Source organism: Phalacrocorax aristotelis, chromosome 7 (assembly GCF_949628215.1).
Source record: "Phalacrocorax aristotelis chromosome 7, bGulAri2.1, whole genome shotgun sequence".
Taxonomy (NCBI): domain Eukaryota; kingdom Metazoa; phylum Chordata; class Aves; order Suliformes; family Phalacrocoracidae; genus Phalacrocorax; species Phalacrocorax aristotelis.
In genome coordinates, this window is record NC_134282.1 from 18,474,083 (window position 1) to 18,485,019 (window position 10,937).

The 10,937-nt window shown below is 57.5% G+C and overlaps 1 protein-coding gene across 4 annotated transcripts; it reads left to right on the forward strand.

Moving 5' to 3' along the window:
• Window positions 1–259: 259 nt before the first annotated feature.
• On the forward strand, window positions 260–9,773 carry PTMA (prothymosin alpha). 4 transcript variants are annotated; one of them, XM_075099066.1, is made up of 5 exons: window positions 260–590; window positions 4,961–5,032; window positions 5,715–5,802; window positions 8,378–8,451; window positions 8,903–9,773. In XM_075099066.1, exons 1-5 carry the CDS (start codon window positions 546–548, stop codon window positions 8,948–8,950), a joined length of 327 nt encoding a protein of 108 aa, XP_074955167.1. In that variant the 5' UTR covers window positions 260–545; the 3' UTR covers window positions 8,951–9,773. The 4 variants fall into 4 exon arrangements, with proteins under 4 accessions (XP_074955167.1, XP_074955164.1, XP_074955163.1 ...); XM_075099063.1 differs by having other exon boundaries at window positions 266–590; window positions 5,715–5,808; XM_075099062.1 differs by having other exon boundaries at window positions 438–590; window positions 5,712–5,808.
• The last annotated feature ends 1,164 nt before the right edge of the window (window positions 9,774–10,937 follow it).

Genomic DNA, 10,937 nt, shown 5'->3' on the forward strand with positions numbered 1-10,937 from the left:
AGAGGACAGCGCCAGTTCTCCCGCGTTACTATTATTATTTTTAACTCGTATTATTTTTTCCTTCCCTCCGCGGGCGTGCGCGCACGCCTCCCGCCCCTCGGCGGGCATGCGGCGGGGGACCGGGGGGGCGGATGGGGGAAGCTCCTCTCTCCCTCCCGCCGCCTGGCGGGGCGGGGCGGGGGCGGAGGCAGCACGAAGGGAGGGGAAGGAAAGGGGGCGGGACTCCACCGCCCACCGCCCCGCGCCTCGCCCACGCTGAGACCGGGCCCGAACTCATCGCCGCAGTGTCGGCGCCGCCGGCTCCTGCCTCTTTAAGCGGCCGTGCCCATTGTTTGAGCCGCGGCCAATGGGAGCGGGCGGCCGCGGCGCGCGCGACCAATGGGCGCGGCGCGGGGCAGCGCGCGCGCCGCCCCCGGCTCTATAAGAGGGGCCGTGGCGCCGCGTGAGTCCCCACTGGCTCGCGCAAAGCCATCTTGGCATTGTTCTGCTCGCGCCGCCGCCTGCGCCGCCGCCACAGCCCCGCCACAGCCCCGCACGCCCCCGCCATGTCCGACGCGGCCGTGGACACCAGCGCCGAGATCTCCGCCAAGGTGAGCCGCCGCCCTGCCCCGCCCCGCGCAGCCCCCTCCCCGCGCTTTTTTTTTCCCCGCTATATTTTTTTTTTCCCGAGCGGTTTTTTTTTTTTTCATTTTTGTATCATTTTCCCCTTTTAAAAAATGTTTTCCCCCTTTTCCCCCCGCCTTCCCACCCCCTCCTTCTCCACCGAAGTTCGCGGCGGGGTTCGGCGCGGAGCCGCCGCGTTCGCCGTGCGGAGGTGCCTGCGCCGTTTCTTTGTCTACAGCGTGCGGGAAAACGTGCTCGCCGCCCCTCGCCGGTGTTGCGAACCCCGCCGTGCCGCGCCGGGCTCTGCGGCCCGCTCCCTCCTGCCTTTCCCTGGGACCTCGGCGGCGGTCCCGGGGCCGTCCCGGGGAGTGCGGGGAGGGGGGGTGGGGGGGGTGGGAGTAGGGGTTGCGCCTCAGCACTAGTCCCCGGCGGGGGGATGGCGGCGGCGGGCAGCGCTCGCCTCATTCAATCCGCCGCGGGAGCTTGACAGCACCGTCAAACTTGGGTCCCGCTTGACCCCGTCCCTGCGAGAGGGAGCGCTCCGTAGCATGCACCGGGGCGGGGGGGAGCGGTGTGTGTTGTGGAGTTCCTCCCGAAAAAGGGGGGGGGGGTGGGGTGGCGGTTGGTGTCTTGGAGTTGCACCCGGTTGATGCGGGGAGGGGAAATTTGGGGGTTTGCTGTGCTGGTGTTACCCGCGGAGGAAGCGGGGGGCAGTTGCTATTTCGGAGTTGCCCCCCCACCCCCCGGAAGGGTTGGGGGGGTCGGCAGTTGCTGTGCCGGCGCTGCCCCGGATGGGGGTGGGGAGGGGGTGTTTGGTGTTTGCTGCTATTTCGGAGTCGCCCCCGGAGGCGGGAAGGGGGGCGGTTGCTATTTTCGGAGTTGCCCCGGCGGGGGCAGCCCCCGCGGCCCCGGGGCTGGCGGCTCCGGGCCGAGCTCCCTGCACCGCGATAACTTTGGGAGCCGGTACCGGGGGTGATGGGAAGCGGTTGGGGAGCGCCGGTACTGACCGGGAGAGGCTCTCCCGGGCGTCCCCCGTTGCGGCTCCCGGCGCCCGCCTTTGTCTGCCGGTGGCGGCGGAGCGTCCCCCCTTTGGGGGGGGGGGGGCGCCGGGCAGCCGGGCGGGCTGCGCTCCCCGCCGGGCCGTGGGCGGCGATGCGCCCCGCGGCCGCCGTAGGGTCCTCCCGCCGCCGTCGGGAAAGTTGTGGGGGGACCCGGCTGGGAGCGGAGGGATGCGTGGGAAGGCGGGAGCGGGGCGCCGCTCCTCACTCTGCGCCACGGCCGGCAGCGGGTCCCGCCGCTCCCGGGGTAAGCGGTGCTGGGGGGGTGGGGGGAATGAACCGACGGGGAAGGAGGGCTTACGAAAAAACAACCAACAAAACGCCGTTTCTGGCAGATTTCGATTTCACTTCTGTTTCCCGCTCCCGCAGCCGTACCCCCCTCCCCCCCCGCCTCCGTTCCGGGGCCGCGGCTTGGTCCCCGGTTCTACAGGAGCCGGGAAGCGGCGCGGCGGGTCGTTCCCATCCCTCCCCGGGGGAACGAGGCCAAGTTCGCCGTTAACCTTCCCCTGCCCTTTACCGAGCGGGGGAAGGGGGCCTCGTCCCCGGCTCGGCCTCCCAGGGGGATGGGGCGGGACACCGGGGTCCGCGAAGCGGGCGGGGGGCGCGCATGGCGGCAAGGTGACACACACACCCCCACACACCCCCACCCCCCCGCACACGCGGCCGTGGGGGTGATCGCGGAGGCACCGGGGCCGTTCGCCCTCGTCCCGCCTTCCTGTCCGGAGCGCTCCTAGGAGGGGAGAGAAGGCGGGGGGGGGGGGGGGTGCCCCGCCCCGCCCCGCCCGGGCGGTGGCTCCGCGCCGAGCGCCGCCCCCGACCGCCGCCGCGCCGAGCCGTGGGGCGCCCACCACGTGCGGACTGCCCGCGCCGCCCCCTGGGAACCGGAGTCCGCTGTGCTCCCTTCCCCCCCCGGGACTACATTTCCCGGCATCCCGCGGGGCGCTGGGGCCCGGCGCGCTGGCGGGCGGCCAATGAGAGTGGCGCGTAGAGTGGCGCGCGGTTTGAACGGCGGCTGAGCGCGTGGCGGCGCGGGGGGGCCCCCTGCCGGCGGCGGCGGCGCGTTCTCTGCTGATCCCCGGTGGACGCGGGTCCTTGCCGGGGTGGTGGGCACGGGCGGGGGTGGTTCCCAGCCCTTCCCACCAGGATCTAGGCCTCTGCCGCGGGCTCTCCCTGCTAGGAGCTGCGGCTGCACCGTGTGGTTGTTGCACTTGCACCAGGAGTTGCAGCAGCGCTGGCACTCGCGCCCCGGGAGCAGTGAAGGTAGAGGTTTCCGGGCAGTTGGTGTATGACTAAACACCATCGCTATTTTATGGACAAACAGCCTTGCCACACCTATAATTAGAGGCTCTGTCAAAACTTTGGAGCTAAAGTAGTCCTGCTGCACGGACTCCTGGTTTGGAGGCTGCTGTACACATCTGTCTGTTTGTATTGGACCAGGCCTGGGGAAAGGGAGAAGTTGTGGTCCTTTCTGCAACCCTGTTGCTAGCACAAACTTCATGACCTGGCATCCTGATGGTCGTTAAACTGAGAGCGTCTTCAGTGGTGTGGGAAAGGTCAGTGCTGGAGATCTGTCCAGCTAAAATCCCTAAGAATGAGTTGTTCCTTCACCAGGAGAATTGCTTACATTTTGTGAAGGACTTTTCTTTTTTTTAAAGAACCATGGGGCTTAGTGAGATGTGGAAAGTCTGACTGCTTGATTTGCTCTGTGTCTAACTTAAGAATTGCTTCGTTGCCCTCATGCCCATTTGCCTGACAGAAGGCAGCGGCTGCAGAACGCAGCAGGGCAGTGGTGTGCGAGAGGTTAAATGGTTGTGATTGTCCTCCAGGGATTAGGGGAGCGGGAGCTGCTGACGGTGTAAAACTGGTGTGACTGGGCAGTGTGGAGGAGATGGCCTGGGATTCATATGTGAGCAGTGAAAGAAGGAGAGAGCTTGTGTTTTGGTTCACCCCAGACTTGTGGGATGCTCATTTGGTTAGGTGAGCTTCGATCAACAGGTGCAGCTGCCCCAAAGCTTGCCTGCAAGGAAAGGTTTTCCCCGGTACACTGGTGGCCAGGGTGCCTGTGGTAGCAGTGTCTCTGTGTGCCCACCTGAGTGGTTTGAATAAGCTGGTGGTCTAAAACCCCTGCACTGTCCCATCTAAGTGGCCTGCAGGGTAGTAAACCCTTCCTGAAACAGCAATGGTCACGCTAGCGGGGCCAGGGCCATGCTCCTGCCCACCATGAGGAAGTGACAGTGGCTCAGCAGGAGTGAAAGTGCCTGCTCACTGCAGGCTGTGAAGCAGCCGCAAAGGGCAGGCAGGAGGGAGGAGAAGCTGCTTGCCGCTGCTGCTGCAGCAAAGTGGGGAGCTGCCAGCAACTTCTAAACACCTCGTGGTCGTGGCTGAAGCCGGCTGTGTGGCTGTGCTCCTGGCCCTGGGGAAGGGCCTCTCTGCTTTCCTTGGCTGGGGTAACAGTCCTTGTGCTGAAGGATCTCGCTCCAGCTGATGGAGGAACAGAAGGGGAGGAGGATGAAAGCAGAGATGCCAGTGTTATATCCAAGTGTTCTTTATGCAGGAACATAAAGTTGGATCCTCTTAGCCTGTTTGCTGAGCGACTTGGCATGACATTTTGACAGTGATCAATAGCAAAAACACACAAGCTCCCGCTCTGCTTGCGGTGGAGAGTTGAACTGAACTAGCCAGGCACAGCTCTTGGAGCAGTGTAAAAATAGACTTCTTCCCCCACCCCATCCTGTTACGCTTAAAGCTGCAAGCTGGATCCTGGAGTCTCCTTTCTGCTGCTGTGAGAAAGACCAGGCATGTAGTATTTGCTGTATGCCCATGCAGGGCAGAGACTGCGGTCTCTGCTAATGAGTCCCTGGGATTTGTTCCTGCTGCGAAGGTACCAAGCAGCTGTGGATGTCCGCAGCCCTGGGGCGGCAGAGCCCATACGTTGGATGGGGCTGCTGGCTCTCTGTGGCTTTGCAGGAGCTTGCGTGGACGGTGCTAAGATGGGCAATCAGCCAGCTCTGCTGCTGTTGAGCATGTGCAGACGGCCAGCTCTGTGTTTGGGAGCTCAGAGGTGAAACAGAGCAGTCTCTTTTTTAGATAGCTGCTCTCTGGCAAGGCTGACTTGGATTGAGATTCACCCCCACACTTTCCCATTCCCAAGGAGGAGCCAGAATGTGGTGAGCAAATCGGTGTGAAGAGAAACCAGCTTCCGTGCTCTCTTGGACTGTGTGTTTTCACACCTGATCTGCAGCTTCTCTGACCCAGGCACCTGGAATCAGGTGAATTCTCTGCTTTTCTGCTCCTTCCAGGATCTAAAAGAGAAGAAGGAAGTTGTTGAAGAAACAGAAAATGGCAGAGACGCACCGGCCAACGGCAATGCTGTGAGTATGGCTACAATCTGCAGGGAGAGGCAGCCCATACGCCAATGTCTTTTTATTTTCCTCCCCATTCTTGCACTTGCTGTGAGCTTGTCCCCAGCCTTGCCTGAGAAGGGGCCTGTCCAAATGGCAGCGCTGTGCTGTGCGGAGCCCTCAAGCCTTTGGGGCCTCAGGTTCAATAGATGCTCTTGAGCCTGTGGGCAGTTCATGTGTAGGCAGAAAGGAAGGGCTGGGCTTGGATCCCCTCCCCAAAGGCTATATCCAGTGCCGCCTCCTTCCTAGGCATTGGAAAAGGAGAGAAAAAAAAACCCTACAAACCCTAGATTTACAGTGTTACAATCAGTTGAGCGGGGAAACACATTGTGTACAAGTAAACCGGTTGGTTTCCTATTTTTAACATGCTTGGGGAAATTCACTCTGCTGTGTTTCAAAGTGTTGCAAGAGCCCTTGCAGTCTTTGTCTTGGCCTCAAGGCTGCAGCCCTGAATTACTCCAGACTTGATCCTTTGTGCTGGGGCTGCCTGTGTCCTGCGGAGGCAGGCAGGATGTGTGCCTGGGGCTCTGCTGGCCTGGTGCTTTGCTTTAGGCAGGAAAGGTGGAGGTGCCCACTTGTGCTGAATATCTTTTCTCCCTTCTCCCTTCCCTGGTGCAATTTTTTTTAAGTGATATTTTGTCTTGCCAAGGAGAACGAGGAAAACGGAGAGCAGGAGGCTGACAACGAAGTAGACGAAGAGGAAGAGGAAGGTGGTGAGGAAGAGGACGAGGAGGAAGAGGGTGATGGTAACTTCCTTTGTTCCCCCTGCCCCCATCCCACGGCTGCGTCCTGCCTTGGACAGCAGACTCCTGGGAAGCAGAGGAGAGCAGAGAGCAGCATCTCCCCCTTGCGGCTGCAGCTGAGCCACTCTCACCAGCCAGGCTCAGCCCTTCTTGCTCGCCTGGGCTGCTGGTGCTGGGAGTGAAGTCAGCCTTGAATCCCTTCCAGCAGGTTGAGGGCAGATTCCTTCCTTCCTCCTCTGGCCAGACGGCACTGTACCGCGGCGCTGAATAAGCGCATTAGCCCTTCTGTGCGAGTAGTAAAACCTGCCCTTGACTCTTGTGATTGCAAGGGCTGCCGCAGATGTGAGTGCCGGCTGGTGGGACAGGGACAACCCTGGATGGCCATGCTGTGTCAAGAGGGGTAGGTCACAGTCGTTCATGGAGCAGCAGGCTCAGAGGCTGATGTGGTCCCCTCTGCCAACCCTTTCCCAGACCAGATGCCATGTGGAAGGGGGCAGGGGAGCCTGCAGCTCTTCCCCGCTCCTCCAACGGGAGTGAACAGGCTTGCTCTGAACCTTGCCTGCCTGCAGTGTCCTGAGTCTCCCTGCTCTCTCCTGTTTCCTGACCTGACCCAGCCTGGAAGTGGGTTTTGGCAGCAGCAACCAGAAATCCAGCAGTGACTTGCCGAATCACTTCTCACCCTCCCTGCTATTATTTTTTTTTTTTACCAAGATCTACTTGGATGAATAACATTGTTTATTTTTATCTCTCGTTAAGGCTGAGAGAAAATCATTCTTGTTATTCTGAAGTGAACCCAGGGCCCTTGATTAGCTGTTACTAGGTTAATCCCCTGTGAATTTTCAGTTTACGTGCTGACCTACTAACCTCTTGGTTAGTTTTAGGAGACAGGGACAGGGCTGGAAATTTAATGACCATTAGGCCAGTGCTTATTCAGACAGTATAAGCAGGGAAGGCTGCCTCCTTTGGGATAGCTCTCTGCTCTCAGCAGCCTGCTGTCTCCCATGCCCTCTGGTAGGAACTGTCTCACTAGGGAAAAACTGGGAATTGTGGCTCTGTTCATACTTGGGATTTTAACCCTTGAGGTCAGAGCACAGTGCTGCCATGTGCTGTATTGAGCCCATCTACCTCCAGCCTTGCTTCAGGGTGAAAGAGGCGGGGATACTTGTTCTCTCCCTGCTCCCTTTGGGCAGGAGGGAGATGCATGTGCGGCAGGGGCGTGTGTGCAGGGTGGAAGTGTTGCTTAGACACTGCTGTGACAAGCCTGGGGAGCTTTGGTCCTGCAGTCCTAGTCCTGGCTTGCTGAGTGCAGGCACAATTTGGCATGCCGTGCTTGGAGGCGTGAATGCCTTGCTGGGATCCTGCATGGACTCTGTCTGTCCATGCCTGGTGCCCTCGGGTGTTCCCTGCCTGAGAGCTGCACCTGAGCAGTTGAACGCTGTGGGAGAGAGATTGAAAGGCCATGAATGCAGCTTGCATCAGCTTTTTTTTTCCCAATGCTTGCGGCCAAACTCTATCCTGGAGTCTGACAGCAGAGGGGAGAGCTTGAGGGTATATTTTTCTCACCCTTCTCCCCATCCCATCTCATTATTTGCTTTGCTTAAAGCAGCTCAAAGAACTAAAAATGCTCCCAATCAGCTTGCTGCTGTCACCTGACCTGCCAACCAGCCTGGTGCATGTGATGGCTGCTGGGGCATTGATCCATTGCTGGGAGCTAATCTTGGCCTTTCCTGCCACATGGGCCATGCTGCGGCTGGGCACACGCCAGGGGGAGGGGAGGATGGGCTGACCTTAATCCCCCCTGGCTGTCTATACGTGTGGCTTGTGGCAGTGGGTTTAAAGCCAGCTTACTGGCCTTAACACTCTAAGTTTTAGTAGGGTCTCCTGTTACACAAGAGACTTCTCTTGGCAGCTGAGAGGTGGTTGCTCCTCTGGGGCCTCCAGACTTGCCCCTGACCCCCCCAAAACTGGCCAAAGGGGATGGACTAGGTCGTTCTCATCCACTGGCCTATTTGAGCCCAAAGTGGGTCAAGCCCAGAGCTCTCTGCTCAGCCTCCTCTCTGGCTGTAAGATAAGTTGGTAGCATTTGTTTGCTGTTCTGATAATTAGAAAGTGTTCTGACTCAGAACTAATGCATTCTGGCTCTCTTAACTCATTAAAGATGGGCTAATAGCTGCGAAGGGAAGCAGAAGTAATCTGGAGCGGTTAGGCAGAGCAGCCACTAGAGTGAGTTTTTTCCTCTCCCTACCCCCCCACCCCGCACCTTTTTGCTGTGATTTCAGCACTTGTGGTAAGTGCTGGTTTTGCTGTTCCATTGCCCGCACTACAAATGCGGTGTGAGCCAGACTTAATGCAGCCAATCTGATTTCCCCTTTGGTGGGTCAGGTCAGTTGGGGGATGCCCTGAAAGCCCCCATGTCCTTAGGTACCTGTAGCACTGAGCAGGGGCTGTGCTACCTGGGGAGATGGGCGGGACACTGGACACTGCAGTGTGGGGCTGAGCCAGAAATGAACCCACAGCAGAGGTGCATGGTGCTGTAATGCCCTGAGAGAGTCTCACATTCTTCTCTATGCAGGTGAGGAAGAGGACGGTGATGAAGATGATGAAGCTGAGGGAGCCACAGGCAAACGGGCAGCTGAGGACGACGAGGTAGGAAAAGCAACAAGCCCCTTGGAGCTGCCCGTGTTCCCAGAGGGCTTGGGGAGGGTGTCAGCGGGGCTGGTGCAGCCAGGCTGGGCTCTGGGACTGGAATGCCCTGCCTGTGCATTTCCTGTGCCTCTTTGGGGACACAGCCCAGTTCTGTTTATATGCTGGCCTGGTTAGAGGGGTGTCTGCTCTGGCTGCATGGAGGCACTGGCCCTGGGTTGGGGAGCCCCAGCGTGCCCATGGTGGGTCAGGGTGAGGTGCCTGGGAGCTCCCCGAGCTTGCTGCAAGAGAGGATTTACACGATGGAGGGAGCAAACACTTGTGTTGCTCTGTCTGTCCCTGAGGTGGGAGAGGGACCCAAAAACCCTCTTCTGCCTCACTCTGCCTGCCGTGGTGTGGCTCCCAGAAGCCCTGCTCCCTGTCCCCTCTCATGACGGCTTTTCTTTCCCCCCAGGACGATGACGTCGATCCCAAGAAGCAGAAAACTGATGAAGATGACTAGGCAGCAAATTATTATTATTTTTTTTAAATAAGGAGGAAAACAAACCAACAAAAAAGGCCAGCGCGTCCTCTTCACCCTTGGGAACCCCGTTCCCTCCCATTGCAACCCCCTCCCCACACACACACCCCTCCTTCCTTCCCCCTCCGCCGTGGTCATCCTCACCAAGTAGAGTGAACCCTGTCCCCGGCCCCCCGGCGCGGCGCTGCCACTCAACGAACATACGAAACGATTCGCCCGTTAGCGGGGAGAGAAACCCCCCCTTCCCCCACAGACCCCCTTTCCCCCAAGCACCAAAACTTCAAGGCCCTGCTTTCTTTCTTAAAAGTACTTTAAAGGAGAATTTGTTTGTATTTTTTATTTACATTTTATATTTTTGTACATATTGTTAGGAGGTCCGCCATTTTTAAGTGATCTCGGATTGACCAAAAGGGGGGCTTTGAAGTGTATATCTCTCTTGTTACCTATCTCTGACTTTACTTGTGGTGTGACCAGGCCCAAACCATTATCTCAAAGGAGAATAAAACAAAAGCTTGTAAAAAAATTAAAAAAAAAAAAGACAAAAATGCAAAAAAAAAAAATTTACAATCTTATTCTGAGCATTCCAGTAACTTTTTTTTGTGTATGTACTTTAGCTGTACCATAGATTGTGGTTTGTATGAGGTGGCAAGGCCAAAGATAAAAAGGTTTTCTTTTTTTTTTTCTGTCTATGAAGTTGCTGTTTATTTTTATTCTTTTTCTTTTTTTTTGGCCTGTTTGATGTATGTGTGAAACAATGTTGTCCAACAATAAACCGGAATTTTATTTTGCTGAGTTGTCCTAACAAGGCTGCCTCCCAACTGCTGCTTTTGGTTTTAGTTTTAATTTGTTTTAGTGTTTTATTTCTTTCTACCCTTCTTTCTTTCCTTCCTTTCTTTGCTTTGGACTTGGGCTGGGAAGAAAGATGGAGAGAGGTTGGAGGGGTGCAGGGTGTCGATTGGGGAGGGTCTGGAGGCTATGGTCCCAGCTGGTGACAGCACGGTAGGGCTGTGCCACCCAATCCCCTGTGCTGCCGATGTCAGGGCAGGTAAGCCAGGGTTGGTCTCATGGCTGTGAGAGCTGCAAATGTGCCCCCAGCATGGCCTCTGCATGATCCTGCATGCTCTGCCTGCTCTTGGGGAGTGGTGGGAGAGGTTAGACTGAGGAACCATAGGAGATAAAGGCACAGTGAAAGTGAGCTGGGGTGTGTGAGTATTGGGGGGCTCAGCAGTCCTGCTGCCCCTCTGCAGTCAGACTTGTTGGGGACTCTTTGGCTGGTGCAGTGGGGATGAGAAACCTGCCCCAAAAATCCTTCCTTGCAATGTCTTGTGGGTGGGTGACCCTCCAGTTGTGAGATGGTGGGTGCTGAGGCTGTGTAAATGTCTCCCCTTCCTTTGGGCTGCATGAGGCAGCCTGGGGCTTGTTTACGGCATTGCTGGCAGCAGGGTAGGATGCGTGCTGGAGGAGGCAGTGTTCAGCAGGGATTTAATTCAGCCACAACTGGTCCCTGAGGGATGCTCCAGACTGCACTGGCCACCCAGTGATTTCTGGGGTGCCAAGTTACCAGAGGTTTGGTGGTGGGACTGTGGGAGGCAGGCTGAAGTTTGTCTGTCTGCTTTAAGTGAACCAAAAATGCTGTAACTTAGCATAGACCTTTGCTGCTTTGCTCCTAACCTTCCTCCCAACTAATTTTTCCTCCCTCTAGGGCATTGGAGCTCAGAATAGCTCAGCCTGCTCTGCCAGGTGTTTGGAGACCTCTTTGCAGGAACCTGCCTTGTCTCAATCTATGCCTCCCAAACCTTTGCCCCAGCTCTGGCAAGTCCCCTTTCCCCTGCTGACTGGGCCCATTGCCGAAGCCCTGCCAGAAGGTCTTGTTTTCTCCTATTGCGCTGCAATCCTGGCAGTCAGAGCTGAGATGCTGGGGGGTGATTTTTTTTTTTTTTTTGTTTTTTTTGTTTTTAAAGAAGAGGAA